The following is a 17,340-nucleotide window of genomic DNA, read 5'->3' on the forward strand; positions in this document are numbered from 1 at the left end:
AAACACTGAACATCATTTCACTTCTTCTTTTTTGAGAGAGCCTAGTGTATAATAAAGAGACTTTTTATCAAGAGAACAAATAGGGGCCCAATGTTTGTTCAAAAGAGGGACAAACAATGAACACCATTTCACTTCTTTTTTTTCTGAGAGGGCCTAGTGTATAATAAAGAGACTTTTTATCGAGAGAACAAATAATATTAAGGTTTCTGTTACCGTTAATTATGGGAATAATATTTCATAACTAAAACATTGTATGTTGTAACCCCCCATCTTTCTCTCTCATTGCAAGCAACCACATTACCTTAAAAAAAATACCTCTCTTAGCAGGTGAGTCTCTCTCCCTCTCTCATGATTTTTCTAAGAATTTTAAAATGTATAGGAGGATAAAGAATGTGCATATTCCAGTAAGACTCTTCCATACATCTGTCAATTGTAGATCGTTAAAACTGCAGAAGATGAGATTCCAAAATGATAAAGAATGTGCATATTCCAATAAGACTCTTCCATACATCTGTCAACTGTAGACCATTAATTGCAAAAGATGACATTCCAAAATGATACTTGACATTCACTGCCTTAGTGGAAATGCGAAGAAAACCATGATGAGCGAACACAATCCCCAGAGGATTGTGGGGCAAATATATAGGGATAAGTAGCACTCTAACTAGCATTAACAACAATGGTGATGCTAATGCAAAGAGCATGGCATTCAGGAGAGCAATCAACCAATAAATATCAAGACACCACCTTCCAAATGAATACTAAAAGCATAACTGTAACTAAGGCTTTCAACAAATAAAACCTTATAGTATTATTAGATGTTATGTCACGTTTTTGAAAAAGCAGAAGCCATCTCTCAAAGGATGGGTGGTGTTTAGAAACATCGTAAGGTTGGGAAGGCCTCATCTAACCCGCCAAAGCCATAGAGGGTGTGACCTTTCCTCTTGAGAGTGTATGCCATGTCCATGGTTGTCACTATCTTGCATGCATGTGCACTCATGTAGGTGTGGCAACATCCCTACTAACGTTCTCTAAGAAGATCTTGAGGATGCCCTTGGTCTCTTCGTAGATGAGGCCGTTAATGTCCATGGCCTTTCCTCTTGAGGAGGGTGTACACCATGTCCATGGTCGTCATCACTATCATGCAGGTGTGCTCCGTGTAGGTGGCAGCATCCTTGATGACGTTCTCTAAGAAGATCTTGAGGACGCCCTTGGTCTCTTCGTAGATGAGGCTGTTGATGTGCTTCATGCCACCCCTCTAATTAGAAGACTCGTTAGAAATTAATTTGGGAGCCTTAGAAAAAGTGCCTTGTGTTTTAGTGGCCATATTACACCTTTATTAACATAATATCTAACATCACCTTACATTACATTCCATTAATAATGTGCCTTGGCCATTCGACTAAATTAAGAAAACAAAAACAAACCTTTAACAAAACAACATCTACAAAAAGATATCAAACATTGTGACTCTCCCATACACATATATTGCAAGTCACAACGTTTGATATATTGCATCCTTGTGGCAATAATTTCAGCACTACAATTCACAAAATGATCAAGATTGGAAAATACTACCCATCTTCTAATTGGACAACACCATACCAAGGTAGCGGAATGGAGCTAAGAAAAATTGATGCTTTATGGAGGGCAATGGTATATGCATCCACAACAACAATGGAAGATATTTATGATATTTTTATTAATAATCAAAATTATGATGCAGATCATATTGGTTTATCAATAGGTGGAAAATAAATGAGAGCAAAGTTGATGATCCAAGGTATGCATATGAATTTTTGATGAAATAGTAGAGAATGTGAACAAAACTACAAAAATAAACAATTGAAATAACAACAACAAACACATAATTAGGAAAAAGAGCAAAAATCATTAATATAGACTGACAAGGAAGACAATATCCACAAGCTCCATTATATTTCTTTGTGCAAGAAGAGGAATAATGCTATGTAATCACATAAAAATGTAATAAATGACTCTCTTACTATGTTTCTCTCGATTTTGAATACATGAGAATTTGTAATAAATGTCTCTTTTAATATGTTTCAATCCATGGGAATTTTTGTCATCACAAATAAAATAATACATGTGGTTTTATTTTAATCTTCCTCTTTCTAAATTGATGATAGGAATTGTTTTTTAGAAAAATCGTCAAAGGTGGATCACCCAAGTAGGATAGTCAATCCTGAAGAAAAACAATGAAAAATATAAAACTTCCTTGAAAGATCAAAAACCTTAAAAAAATCAAGAAAATGTGTCAACAGATATAAAAAAACCAAGTTTCAAAGATTAGAGGCATTTATACAACTACAAATTACAAAATCTTATTCTTAAATCACGATAAAAAATTTGGGCTAAACCACCATTAAAAACATAATAATAATAATAATAATAATGTGAAGGGGTTGTGCGCCCCTTGGCACTGTATCACACGCCTCTTAGTGTTCTTTCTCATGAGTTTTGTATAGCGCAGCACCTCCTCCTCTCACCTACCAGTAGGTTATGCCACGTTTTTCTTTTAGCTTCTCACACAGTGGGCGTTCCCCACATCGTAGGGTTACCTCTATCGTTCCGTGTTGTTTGCTTTATCGCCTTTCCTGCACCGATTCGCTTTCTTACCCCTCCCCCGTACTCGCAAGAAAACGCCATCTCTCTCGGAAGGTCAGATGCCTTTACCATTCTACACAGGTAAGCTCTTTATCTTCCTCCTGCTCTTTTTCATTTCTCAACAAAAGCCTTCATTGAGTAATGGCAACCTTAAGAAGAACAGCTCGACCTTATTGTCCTCTGCAGAGACTCAGCACGGAGGCCTCTTTGTGTAGTTTTCTTAGAAACTGCTTGTCTTATGACGTTGAAACAGATCTTTGACCTAAGCTGCCTCTGCACGGAGGCCTTTTTGCAATGCTTCGTTCATTTTTAAACATCATTTCTACCTAGCCATCTGTTACCTAGAGAGAGGCTAATGTGGGAGTCTTGCTCATAATTGATGGAAATGTTGAGTATCTAAAGTTGTCTTTCTCGGTGTCCTGTAAGGTATTTTACCTGCTCCGATTTTCTACTGTGCATTAGGGCTTTAAGTTCCCCTTTTCCTTCTTGTGCTCAGATTATGTTGATAAGTTACTTCCCCTTTTGTTTTTGCTGAGTAATCCTTATCGCTGAGATTGCTTGCAGTGACTTATGCCCCAACCAAGACCTTTAGTTCCTCTTACTGCTATTGAAGTAACCCGAGGTTGTTTGATGCATTGAACAATCCAGGACTGCTTAAGAATTTGACCTCAACTGAATTATCAGGGGTAAATTACTGCAGTGGCAGTCAGTGTCTGCTTTACAGGTGGTCGCTTGGAGAGTGACAATCTGAAAGCAAAGAGTGGCATTTTGGAGAAAAGTAATTATACTTTGCTAGGTTCTCCATGGGACTGACTATGTGCTCCCAATCAATTCCAGCAATACTAGTTTCTCTGTGGGACTGGCTATGCGCACTTGGCTCAGATAACTTTTATAAAACGTTTTTGTTGCGGAGTCAAGAGGTAGGTCCCCTAGTTGAATAATCATTCGGTTTTGCTTATGTACATTTTCTTCCATTTTGGAGCTTCCAACAGAAAGATTATCTATGTGTCTCTGTGTTGTGCTTTAGTGGTACGGAGGTCTACTGGGTTTGTTTGAGATAGCAGGTTCAGTAGTCATTTTTGGCATGCTCTTAGATGATTGCAGTTTCGGGGCACAAAGCTGTATTTTTATACTGCATTTTATCCACTTATGTTCAACTGGTTGGAGTCTTTTTTCTGTTCAACAGGCGATATTGAAAGATCATGCTTTTAGGTAATTGGTTGGACTTCAAACGAGAGATCACTTGGGAGGGAGTTCCAGTCTCTTCACACCAGATTCGTACCTTCAATAACCCTTATAAGGGGCTTGTACTGGGAGACTTTAGAGTGTGGTTGATATCAAGTGTTTGTAGTGGGATTGAGCATATCTTTGCATCCTGAAGCCAGAGCTCAAAGAGGCCACAAATGCTACCGAAAGCTTTCATTTTGAAGCTTCAAATTCAAACTCCTATTGATCACTTTGGGGATGATCAACGAAGTTCCACATGCCTTCCAGTTGGGCAATGCATATCGATAAGGCAGAGGTTTAGTTTCTGAAGTGATTGTCGTCCACGTAAGCATGGAACGAAGCACTGAGCGTGATCACAATAACAAATATGAGGATGCATGGTGAGATGAGGATTGTTGTGACAACTTCCATGTTTTGTTGGCGGGGTCTGATAGAGAAAGCCATTAACCTTTTCCCCCTTTAAATAAGTCGGGAGGGATGCCACAGACCCTTGGTGTATGTGGTAGTGTTCCACTATAACTATATTTTGAGAGGATGGTTGGGAGTACATGTACTAAGTAACCTTGTATTTCAGAGTGGTAATTTGTGAATTAGAGCAGACTGAGAGGTCAGGTTATTAGGCATACTTAAGTTGCAATTAACTTTAATGAGAAGAGCGAGACATGATGAGATAGACAGGGACAACACACCTGATTGGATCCCAATCCACCTACTTAAGGGCTCCACCTTGTGGTGCATTTGATTGTCATTACTGAGTTATAACTAAGTACAAAGTAATGTTCCCACAATAGTGACTTCATGGATTGTCTAGACCTCTTTGGAAGAAGCATCGGATGAATCCCAAGCTGACCGTTGGCAACTATGCACAGTGGGCTGTTTGATGTGTTGGGGCTGATGGCTTGTTGAGCTTTGGAAGATTGAGAATGTTGGGTTTCCTTCGTGGGCTGAACTGTGCTCGGGAAGACTTGTTTGTTGATGTCTTTGACACTTGAGAAATGAGGAAGGAGGAGGGCCAAGAGTCCTTTTTATAGATGTTTGGTAGTCCCCTTAGAGCAGGCTAGGTGTCACACGCACAATATGTGGACATGCTTAATCCCCAGTTTTGGCTATGATTAGGAGCCTTTTTAGGCATTCTGTCCAAGGAGCTTGCCGATAGCAATCGGGTAGTTGTAGGGGCAATTCTAGGAGCCTATAAATAGCAAGGCCTAGTACAATCATTAGTCATCTGATCCCTGATTTGTGGGACATCATAGGATTAGGTGTTTTCCTTTTGGAGGCCATGTTGGCTAGGATATATGTACATATTGATACATACATACAGAAAACACTGTTACAGCAACATTTCTCTCTCTTCTCTCTGTTCATCTTTGTGTTTTGCACAATTCTTAGTACATGCAATCCTTCCGCGTATTACATTGTTTTTAGAGCTTGGCGAAAGTCCTAGAGGTGTTGAATTGGTGCAGATTTGAAAAACGCAGGTACAAAGGTGGCTGTTTTCAGTCCGGACAGGAAGACAACCAAGTGGCTCTTCAACATCAAGTATCCCGATGGTGCCAAAATGAGGGCATCCATGTGGTATAGAGCCCCCAGGTGGGTATCATGGGGTAACAGAGGCTCAGCCACGGTGCAAGGATGAGGGGAGGAACAAGGGGTTGCCAGTTTTCAAGACGGGATCTAGCACTCGGCCCAAGAAAGGTACAAATCTTTAGCTCAAGGAGGAGACAAGAAGAACACGTGCACGTTTCTCAATGCAGAACATAGCATTAGAGATTGGAGCAATCCAAGGTTGCAATTGAAGGTTTTCAAGACACGATCCACTCAAGAGTGTCTCAAGTTTTGGAAGTAGGATGCCAAGGATGGAGTCCACATGCATTTAAGGGATGATGTCAATCATCCAAAATCAGTTGGATTTCCGTCATCAAGCTTAGGAGGAGGAGGGGCTGTCACATGCACAACATGTGGACATGCTTAATGCCTAGCTTTGGCTATGATTAGGAGCCTTTTTAGGCATTGACTAGCTTTTTATGGGATGTGTGGTATTTATTTGTCCAAGGACTTGGCCGATAGCAATTGGGTAGTTGTAGAGGCAATTGCATGAGCCTTGAAATAGAAAGGCCCAGTACAATCATTAGTCATCTGATCCTTGATTTGTGGGACATGTCATACGATTAGGTGTTTTCCTTTTGGAGGCCAAGTTGGCTAGAATCTATGTACATATTGATACATATATATAAAAAACATTGTTACAACAACATTTCTCTCTTCTTTTTGTTCATCTTTGAGTTTTGTAGAGTTCTTAGTATAGGCAATTCTTCTATATGATACATTGGGCAGCCCAAAATGTAACATATTTCAATGGACTTGGTGTAGGTGGATTTATAATTGTGACTGAGACTAGGAGTCACTAGCATGCATTAGAGAGAAGATTAGAGAGAGCTTAGTAAGAGGGAAAGCCCAATTGCATAATGGGAGAGTGTTTGCATTATGAGATAAATTGCCTTTTATACAATGGCCATAAGTGTTCACACACTTAAACTATGGTCGAGTAGGCGCCTAAAGCTTCTAGATGGCCTATTGCTTATACATTACTTCATCTCATAATACATTGATGCATTACAACAATAGAGAGCATGCTCTAGCTCACTACCACATGCTCTTGGAGTGGGAAACACGATTAATTATCTGTCTCGCGGGCGAGTGCCTGTCCAAGTTTGAGATTTGGACATGATTGTTTCATGGCTTGTTTGTACATGAGTTTGGTGTGTCTATTCTTGACATTTGATGTAGATTACTCACGCTTTGGCATATAATTGGGTATGGAACCTTGTTAACCCTAAAATGGCCCCTTCTTGATGTGGATCGTGTCCTCATGATTGGATGAAAGACTTTGTCAAGGGGTTTATGTATGCTTGGTGTTGATAAGTAGATGTTTCATGTCTTTGATTCTCCAGAGGGATGAAGAAGCTAGTTTGTAAATGAAAACGTTAATAGCAAATGGGATTCTAATTGGGGTGGAGGCCATTGTGTGTGATTTCTTTTTTTTTTTTGGGGTTTTTTTTTTGTTTTTGTGCACAATCACATGCAAGGTTACAATATTTAGAGTAGCCGCTCATCCTTCAAGACATTGATGTTTGGGATGTTTACTATGTGTAAAAAGCATCGGTGTTCTTTTGGGTATGTTGTAGTTTGGCTTTGGACAACTTTCCACATGATATTGTTGCCTTAGGCTTCTTGTTCAGGTAAAGTATGGCTTATTTTTTGAAGACCTCCTGCCTTAGACTGGGCCAAATATAGCCCTTGAGTATGTACCTTGCCACCCTCGGATTGGGACGGTTTCGACGTGCTAACTCGGGTAATCTTTGGCCGCTTGTGGTTATGTATCTTCTCCATGCTTTGAACAATATCCATTTCAGCCTATTGTGGCCACAATGTGGTGCCTACAATATTTTCTTCTTATTTGGATCGGTGCATGGCTGTTATTTAAAGTGTTGAAATGATACAAAATTTTAATTTGTTTGCTCACCTAAGATACCTCAAACTAGTCATCAAAGGTTACTTAATATGAGGATTTTACGTTGTGTAGTATGCTAAGCACAAGTGTGCTGATGATGTGTTGCTGTTAATGCTAATTAGATTTGCAGAAACTGAAAATGCAGTAGACAAGGAAATAGATTAACCTAATCTATCAATTGAATTATTACGCCGATCCAGGCTTTTGACATCTGTTAACTGTTGATGCATGCTACTGACTTTAACTTTTGCTCCAAAGTTGTTCAGGGCTGGAACCTTCGTTGCTATGATTAGAAACTGCTGATAGGCTTGCTTATCCAACCTCGAATGCTGACATTTGAACCAAATCTTGCTATTTAAAGGTAAAACTCTTGTCCATCTAACTCTAGTTGGCTAGCCTTTTGCAAGCCCAAAAATAATGTCATAAAAATCACTAATTGTGTTGATACTCAGCTTCAAAGGTGTTCAATCCTTGATCCCTTGGTTAGGCTGTTTCACACATGCTTAGGTAGTTGAAAACTGCCCATAATTAGCCAACTAGTGTCCTTGTGGACCCAATTAATCGATGCAGGCGACATCTCCTTCCCCTTTACTTGGAGCACCAGCAAATCTAATTCACCTTTGTGCTACCTCCATCTCCAACCTTGATCATGTGCTCCTTCGTATTCTCTCCCTCTTCTATAGCTCAGTTCCCCACACGCCAAGGGTGCTTATTGACACTAGGCTCTAGAAACATGATTGCCAATTCTCCTTGCGGTCATCCTGAAGTTGCATGTCTTTAGGTTCTACTTTTAACTGTGGATCCTGCACTATTGGTCCCACTGGCGTGTTGCCAAGGGAAACTCCTTTGGACTGAGACTCTCCTCATCCTCCATTGCATAGTACTTAGAGATTAAAATTTGATGACTAAGGAGTATTGGTGTTGCCACCAACTGTGGGTTTTGTTGCTCCTCAGGGACTAGTTTGTGAACTTGCCTTAGCCTTGCAGATTGTGATACTGGCACCGCTTGGTCGACTCTTGGCTTGTGGCATCTAGACTACCTTATTTGTCCGTCTTGTTGCTCCAATTTGTACCTTCGTCGGAACAACTTGGCTCTTGTGTGGCTTGAATTCCTGTGGCCTTGGTCTTCCTTCCACTTGCTCAAACTCATGTGAGGAAACTCCCTCTTGAACAACTCCAGTCCTCAAAGCTCTTCAACTTTTGCAGAAACTCTCTTCTGCTGAGTTTCTACCACCTGTGAATTCACTACTATGCTACTTTGGTAAACTTTCCTTGTACTTATTGTGCTTGGATCTCTCCCCGACAATTAGCTAGCTTAATTCTTCAGAGCGAGTCATCCAGGTTGAATCCTTGCTTTTTAGAATTGTGCATCCAAGAGAGATGAGCCTTGATTGTTTGCTTCCGAGTTGCTAATTGGTCCTCCAAAAGAGTCTTGAAACCAACCTCCTTCCATGTCTGCGATGAAGAAAAACACAAATCTTGCTGCCTACTACCTAGACCTTATGGCCGAGAACCTAAACTACATGCATGCATGGCTCCCTAGAAAAGATCTATTCTTGGATACTAATGTAACGTGTTAAGCGGAATCATGCTGATTATGTGTTGCAATTAACTCTAATTAGATGCACAAACCGAAAATGTACAAGACAAGGGAAGAGATTCATCTAATCTACTGTATATTTATTGAAGGAATGCGTATTGACAATGGTTGCTTAGATATGGACTAGGCCTGCGCTCTTGAATGATGATGTGCACTAACTGTTGATGCATGCTATCGACTTTAATTACTTCTCCAAAGCTGTAAGACTGGAACTTGCTGTGTTATGGCTGTGAACTGTTGATCCTGGGCTGAGGCTTGCCTATCCGACCTTGAATGCTGAGATCTGACCCAAACTGTGCTATTTACAGGCAAAACTCTTGTCTAGCCAACTCGCCTTTGCAAGCCCTGAAGTAAACTGCCCATAATTAGCCAACTTATGTCCATGTGGCACCTGATCAATTGTTGCACGTGACAAGTTGTTTATGTATCTCAATTTCAGAAAGGTTTAACGCTCCTTGCCTTGGTTGAGAGAACACTTCGTGAATCTATATTTTCCTTTTCGGAGTGTGTTTTGTGGGACTTTCTTTTGTGTTTCAAATCAAGCATTTTTCAACTTTATTTTTAGCAGGATTTCAATGCAATGGTGTAAGGTGACCTGGTACATGGTACTAGTGTAAAGTCCATGTGTAGGAAGTTGATGTATTTCGAAAGTCGCTTGTTTTCTTGGAATATAAGGTAAATCACCACACAAGTTGCAGGATTGGAGTCGCTTTCTACAATGGTGAGTTATTTTTCAGAGTGCAAGCAGATGGCTTTTTATGCCCAACTTTTTAGTCCGAAAACAGATCCCTTAGGCACATTTTAGATCCCTATTTCTTGGCCCAATGTTTGACTTATTGGAAAGCCCTCCAGCACCTCACTACATTCCATCTTGTAATGTGTGCTGATTTGTTTCCAATGCCTCGATTTGTAATGCTTGTCATCTGTAGGCTTTGTGGGCTTCTATGTTAGGTACTTTTGCCTTGATCTCTATCCTCTTTCTTGAAAGCTAGGTCTGTATCTTGAGAGGTGGGTTGTTCTCTCGACATTGTGTATTTGAGGAGAGGTGTGGTAGTTTTCCATTTTGTGCTTAAAGGGAGGCATGTGGTTTCTTGATCTGTGAGTAACACTCTGCCACGTTTGTATGGTGTGCTGTTCAAAGGTTGAATTTGTATGGTGAATGTAAAAACTTATAGAAGGTGAAAAAGGTTAGAGAACCTTGATGCAAGCAGCGATGTAATATGGATGATAGCCCACACGGTGGTCACATTGGTGATGGGGGATGGAAGGAGACGTGATTGAGAAAACCAATGTATTGATGGAGAGGTTTATGGAGGTGGTTGTGGGTCTAGAGATGCCTTTCTTGGGCTCTAAATTGATGTACTTCTTGCTCACATTTGTGTGAGTTTTGATGAATAGATTTGTTTTGATTTGTGAAGTTCATTATCTTGATTATGCTTTCATTACTTTAGTGCTAATCTCCTTCATTGTCCAATCATGAGTTTGATATGCTTTGATCCTTTATAGATCCAAGTTTCAACTCTCTTTTGACATGTGTTAGTAGTCTTGACTTGAAGGTATTTCACATATGAACTTGGCCTGGGCCCTGCACTTTTCCCTACCTTTGGCAGTTCATTTGACATTGTCTTGCCACTTGTTAATTCAGCCTACACCTGCTCCTATAATTGTCATTTCACTCCACACTTTCCTTCTTTACACTTGAGAGCCCCAATGCTACTGATTTCGGCTTCTGTGTGTCACATTGGACATGTGCTACCAGCCTCTACCTTGATGAATAATGACCTCTTGATACCCTTAAAGCTTATAGACAGCTTTCACCCTCAAGTATGTTTCTTTACAAATGATGTTTTCACTCCCCAACTTCCGCTTAAAAAGGTTGAGCTGATTTTTCAACTTTCTCCATGCTTTGGACAGATACTGCCTAGTTTTGGGCTTCTCACAGCAGCAACTTTTCTACTTCAAGGTGGGCACTTCTACTCAAAGGTGGGAATGTAATATAAATATTGATAATTGATTGCACTCTTGGACTGATGCTGGTACACATTTCTTTCCTGGGCTGATTCAATCATTAAGCAGTTGTTTTACTTGTGCGGTTATCTCTATTTATTGGTGAGAGATTGTCTAAATAATTGTGTGAGATTGTCTAAATAATTGTGCTCGTGTCCTTTGCATGATTCTTGTTCCAAGGATCATAGAAAGTTAGTAGGATAGTCCACTCTTTTTGGTTGATTGTAGCTGTCTCAGCCCCTCAATTTGTGTACTTATATTCCTTTGAAACACTCTTTTCCTGTATAAATGTTCAAATCATATTTTATCAGCATTTATGTAATCTACCACAAATGACTTGAGTGTTATATCTTGGATGATGCAATGTGCTCAAGTGAACCATGAAAATAAATAGATAACCTAATTATGTAGCACAATGGGTTGTGTGGGGCAGTTAAATGCTACATGAGATCTTTGTCATCTTTGTCTTAATCATAATTCCTGGAATTTACAGTTTCATTTAGTGTTTTTTTTTCTTGTCTTACTGTTTGTGATTTGAATTTGAACATACCCTGATCATGGAGAATCCTGCTATCATGAAACCCATGTAGATGAGCAGGGCTGCTGCACTGAAGAAATGTGCAGTGTGCAATTGTTCAGTTTACAATGGAGCTGACAAACCTGTGTTCACTATTTTATATTGATCAGTATTGTTAAGTTTGTAATAGAGTTGACAACTGGTGTTTTAAGTAACAATGTCGACTCAATCTCATAGACTTGACTGTTGGTGTAGTTGTACACTGATTCTTGACAGAGAAGATATTTACTGTGATATGGCTTTGGAAATGATGGGCAGACTTGAGTCAGTAAATAGAAAGGGCAAAGGTGAACTTGAGGAAGCCATTCAAGCGGCTGTGAGTCCATCAAAAGCTCTCAACAAGATGAATGAACAGCACACTGAAGAAAGCAATGGGTCCTTCAGAGCAGATCTTTCAGCTGGATTTAATAAACGAACTATAAAAGAGGCGCACACCAATTTGGCTGGTGTAATCTTTATGTGCAACAAACGAACAATGAAAGAATGTTTTTATCATAGTTTATTTGGCCTTCCTTATAACATGTGGCATCTAGTCAGGCGAGTTGTACCGGGCACAATCCTCTTCCTCTTTGAGTATGAGGCAAGGAAAATGTGGGGTATATATGAGGCCAGTACATATGGGAAACTTAATATTGAGCGATCTCCTTATTCCAAGGGTTCATTTCCTGCACAGGTCATATGTCTAAAAACCTTGCACAACCTTGTGCTTCGTTAGAGTGGAAACCTTTCATGGGTGTAATCAGCCTTATTTGTGGTTTTCATATGCAGGTACGGTTCAAAGAGGTTGAGCGCTGTTCCCCTTTGGAAGAAGCCGAGTTCAAAGATGCAATAAGGGAAAACTACTTTTCAGATTTTAAATTTCAGTTTGATCTGTCATATGATCAGGTAAATCCTTTTTTTTCCCTCCTCATTTGCTACATACCTCACTCATTGAATCTTGGTAAGTCGAATTTATTGTATGAATATCGATGTTGTTGTGACTAGCTGTGCTATGTGACCCACCTCCACCTTGTGGCATGGTCCCAATGGAGTGGTGACGGACTGATCCATAGTGTCTTGAAAACGGAGTAAAATGAAAGCCAATGCCACATCATCATGCCATGACACACACGAGTAAACTATATAAAGTACTAATTTAAGGTCCACAGATTCAATAGAAGACACCATTATGTAAGTGCTGAGTTGAATATGAAACATTCAAGTCTCAAAGCCATGACGGTGAATGTAAATAAGTTTCAAGAATCCCTTGGACTCCCTGCTAACAAGTATCTCACCACCCAAATCGATTGTTCTGTTGCCGAAATTAAATTTTCTTACCTAATTTAAATATTCTTAAAATTAGATTTTGACAAAACCAAAGAAAATTGCCACAATTAAAGATTCTATCCCAAAACTTGGAAAGATTTTGGAGAGTCTCCCGTTACTTGCAGAAGGTTCTCTACATATAAATTTTTTAATGGACCTATGTGGCTTGAAATTTCAATCTAGCTCAAAAACCCCTACATTTTCAAATAAATGTTAATTGCCACATGCAAGGTGACATTTTTGACATTGAAAGAAAAATGTGCGTAATGTATCGATGACGGTTGCACAAGTAGGCAAACGTGAGAATGCTGTTAGGATCTCCAAAATGGGATGATTTGACAAATGGTTTTTGATTGGGTGCTGACATCTAGTCGTTCGACACACAGGGTAGGCCTTATGGCCGTTTGGGCAAGTTGGGGGTGGTGGAAATACTGGTCAGGTAGGTTATAAGCACGTCAGGAAGTAGCTGAGTTGAGTGGGTCAACCCTTATAAGGACTTCAAATGGTCCTATACATAAACATGCTTCCTCCCTCATTTTCATCATGAGACATGCTTCCTTCCTCGTTTTTCATCAATGAGACATTTACCCTTCTGCAGTAGTTGAGCTGTTACTTGTGTGTGGATCATTTGCATTTTCGAGACAGCCATTGTATTTTCTCTGTTGTATAATTGGACTTGGGTCCTTGAAATTAATACAAGCTTAGCATGGATTATCCAATGTTCATCTTTCTCTCACTAGCTCTACATTTGGTAGAGCTGTTGTAAAATTTTCTTTTCCATCATTCTGTGTGTTATGTACTTGATGCTAACGTTGAGTTAGTTGACTTAAAGCTGAGGGGTTATGGGGCCGTGGGATTTGGGATGCATGGTGATTCTAGAGATTAAGGCTCATATATTGATAATGTAGAATGCTTGTGCCTATGTTCTAGGGTTTTTTGAGATAGAAAAGAGTGCGGTGGAATCACACACCCAAGAGTCCTAAACTATTGATCTGTATTATGTACAAGAAAGAAGCGTTGCAACTGTACTTCAAGCACAAAAGATATGGCTGAGGTTGGAAACATCAATGGTAGCTCTGAGACCTAGTGTATACTTCTTGCTAGCACTTCGTTTATAGAGAAATACTTTGTGAAGTCCAACATTGAGACAAGTAGATGAGTATGACGAATTTCCAATATATGTATATGTATATGTACACACACACTTTTTTTTTGTAAAGCTTCATGTCATTAATTACAGGTGGGAAACCTCAAAACGAGGAAAACCCACCAAAAAGACCATATACAAGGGAAACTACTAGAATGTTTACTATGTTCAGTGTGAACATAGTTAAACATCTAAAAACAATCTGTAAAAAGAGCATACAGAGATGAGTCTATCTCATGAAGAGAGAGACAGTCATATAAAGATTGCTGAAGAGAGGAACGGAAGAATGAGTAAGCATCCAAATGAGGCCCAGCAAAAACTATCCTGTTGCGAGACTCCCACGTAGTCCATAAAGCCCAATAGTGAACCCAATCAAAGAAGACTTTATAGGATCTAAGGGGTGAAGGGAGAAGACCGAAGATCCAAAAGTATTTCCCAAAGGGTGCCTGTCGGAAGCGGGCTCTTAAACGTGTAGCAATCCGATCCAATAAAGTCCTGGTGAGAGGACAACTCCATAAAAGATGAAAGACTGTCTCTTGAGAAGCACCACAACTATGACAAGTTGAAGGTGCCAAAAGTCGCCTAGCCAAGAAAAGGCCGACTGGCAAGACTCCAATCAAGCATCTCCATAAAAAAAGTTTACTTTTCAAAGGTAGACTGCATTTCCAAAGAGAATGAAGCCGCTGTTTCCACCAAGCCTGACTTTTATGAAGATGCCAAATCTGATTTGCATGTTCTTGAACCCAAGAGGCAGGCAACAAGAAATGATATATCGAATGAACCGAAAGTTTAGTCATTGATAAAGGGCCTCGTGCAGGTTGTTCTCTTTTAAGGCTCCAATCAACCAAACGATCAGAACGATCCAAATCTGCAATTGGTTCAAAAGGAGCAAGAAGCTCTCGAATAAGCTGCCAGATTGATCTATAATGCATCCCCAGACCAAATTTCCTGGCGGCAACCACAAAAGAAAGCACATGGCCAGCAGCATCCAAAACATCATCAATAAGATAAACTCCTTTCTTTGAAAGGAAATATGCCTTCCTAGGCTCATGTAGAGCCAGGGGTACATCAAAAGCCTTCGACCAATGAATGCTCTCAAGGCGAAGCGAAGAAGATTGTGCATTAAGCCTCGGATTCCAAAAAAGATATTGCGTAATCTGTTTCCAGGCAAAAATTAACTTAGATGAAAGAGGGCAGCCGACAATCTTTCCATTGAAATGGCTGAAAATTGCATCCCAATACGTAACAGTCCACTTTCCAAAAGCAGGTGAAGACATAGACATACACAAATGACCCAACATAATAGCCCATGGCTGGCGCTGTTGTACAAATTCCAACAGCAAAGTGGATTTACGAGCAAGCACATGAAAATGAATATTCAATATGTTCAAGCCACCATGTATCTTTGGAGAACACATCTTTGGCATTGACAAAAGACGAAGACCCTTTTTACGATGTTGAGTTTTCCACACAATTGCCATTGCCAGAGACATAAACCGATCTATATCAGCTTTCCTCCACATAATCAATGGAAGAAAGAACTGTATGTAAGCCATCACAATAGCCTGCACTATCCTGAGACGTACATGAAGAGGCCAAGTGGAAAGCTGCCAATAATCAATTTTGCGATTCAATTTTAGCATAACCCATTGAATCATTTGTGAAGATGACAGCTGCCAACCCAAAGGGTAACCCAAATGACGAACGATATGTCCAGCAGGAGGTATTCCACCGGGCCACAATACATGATGCCATTGCTGTACACTAAGCGTAAGCAAGGTAGACTTACGGAAGTTTACTTTCAAACCAGCAGCCAGACCAAAAAGTTCCAAAGCCTTCATTAATCTCTGAAGATCTTGTTGCGTATTCTTGGGCATAAAAAAAGAATCATCAGCTTAAGCCTGAGCCAGGAAAGTATGCCCAGTAGGAAGCTGTAAGCCATGCACTTCATCAGTGGCTTGCAAAAAATCCAAATAGCAAAGAAAAGGATGTGTGGCAATAGCAAACAACAAGGAACTAAGCGGACAACCCTGGCGAACTGAACGCCCCAATTTCCAAGAATCTGATAGAGAAGAGCTCAAAATCAAAGAAGCATCACTGTCATTATAGAGCCAATACACAATATTTTGCCACTTTGCACCGAAACCAAGAGAACTCATAGTCATAGCTATATAGTCCCAATGCACAGAATCAAAAGCTTTCTCAATATCAACCTGCAAAATGAGTACATCCTGCTTAGTGTATTTGGCATATTCAATGGCAATATAAGCATTGGCTAAATTATCATTGATTTGCCTCCGAGGCACAAAACCATATTGCGCAGGATGCAAACCATCATGTAAAAATCCTTTAATACGATTTGCCAACATCTTAGTCAGAAGCTTATAGATGACAGGCATAAGAGTAATGGGCCTCCAATCAGAGAAAACTTCACAAAGATCCTGTTTAGGGAAAAACTTAACCAATCCTTCTTTCCAAGAAGATGGTAGTACATCACTTGCCCAAGCTTCATTGATCATATACAGCAATGATTGTTCCAACTGAGGCCAAAAAGCATGGAAAAATTCCACTGTCAATCCATCCCATCCGGGAGATTTCCATCGACCCATTGAACGTAAAGCATCTTTAAGTTCAATATCAGTGAACGCAGATTCTAATTCCAATGCATCCTGTGGAGAAATAATGGGCTGAACATGATGCAATAAAGCATAACGAGCATCAAGTATGTCAGACGAAGTAGTTGGCGGTTTAGCAAAAAGAGCTGCAAAATGCTGACTAGCAATATATGAGAGCTCCGATAAAGAATGAGTCCATTGACCATCAGATTTTTTCACCCTTCTGATGCATTCCTTTTGTCTTGAAGCATGTAGATTTTTGAAAAAATCTTTGGAAGAGCAACCCTTATCTATGATAGCTCGATGTCGCGAACGTGTCAACCATTTTTGCAATTTTCTCTGATCATTTAGCATGAGGAAATGCTTAGCCTGCATTAAAGATTCTTGTTCATTAGTATTTAAAATCCTATACTGAACAAGATCAGCCATGGATTGACATGTTTCTTTAGCCTGCAAGATCTGATCCCGCAAGTCGGCCATGTAATAACGACCATAATCATAGATCACAACCTGCATGCGCTGAACAAATTGAAACCAAGCAATGTCAATGTCCTCATGCATTTGAAGGGGCAAGGGCTCAATGGCTTGCAAAACCATTTCCTTGAAATCAGCATGCACAAGATAACTGTTGTTTAAAAGCAACAGCCTATGTTTCTGAAGAATAGAGAGATCTTGTGGCATGTCGAAATAAAGGCCTAACCATAAAGGAGAATGATCAGAGAG

General features: G+C 39.9%; 1 protein-coding gene across 1 annotated transcript in view; it reads left to right on the top strand.

Moving 5' to 3' along the window:
* The first annotated feature begins 2,581 nt into the window (after nucleotides 1-2,581).
* The window catches only part of LOC147633697 (uncharacterized), a 29,338-nt gene continuing 14,579 nt past the window's right edge, over nucleotides 2,582-17,340 (top strand). The window contains exons 1-4 of the mRNA XM_086804702.1: nucleotides 2,582-2,709; nucleotides 10,881-10,949; nucleotides 11,809-12,223; nucleotides 12,319-12,435. Of these exons, the coding sequence (XP_086660828.1) occupies nucleotides 11,894-12,223; nucleotides 12,319-12,435 (447 nt within the window). The 5' untranslated portion in view covers nucleotides 2,582-2,709; nucleotides 10,881-10,949; nucleotides 11,809-11,893. The remainder of the gene's footprint in view (nucleotides 2,710-10,880; nucleotides 10,950-11,808; nucleotides 12,224-12,318; nucleotides 12,436-17,340) is intronic.

The sequence above is a fragment of the Cibotium barometz genome, chromosome 11, assembly GCF_041138505.1.
Source record: "Cibotium barometz isolate CiBa-2024 chromosome 11, ASM4113850v1, whole genome shotgun sequence".
Classification (NCBI taxonomy): Eukaryota; Viridiplantae; Streptophyta; class Polypodiopsida; order Cyatheales; family Cibotiaceae; genus Cibotium; species Cibotium barometz.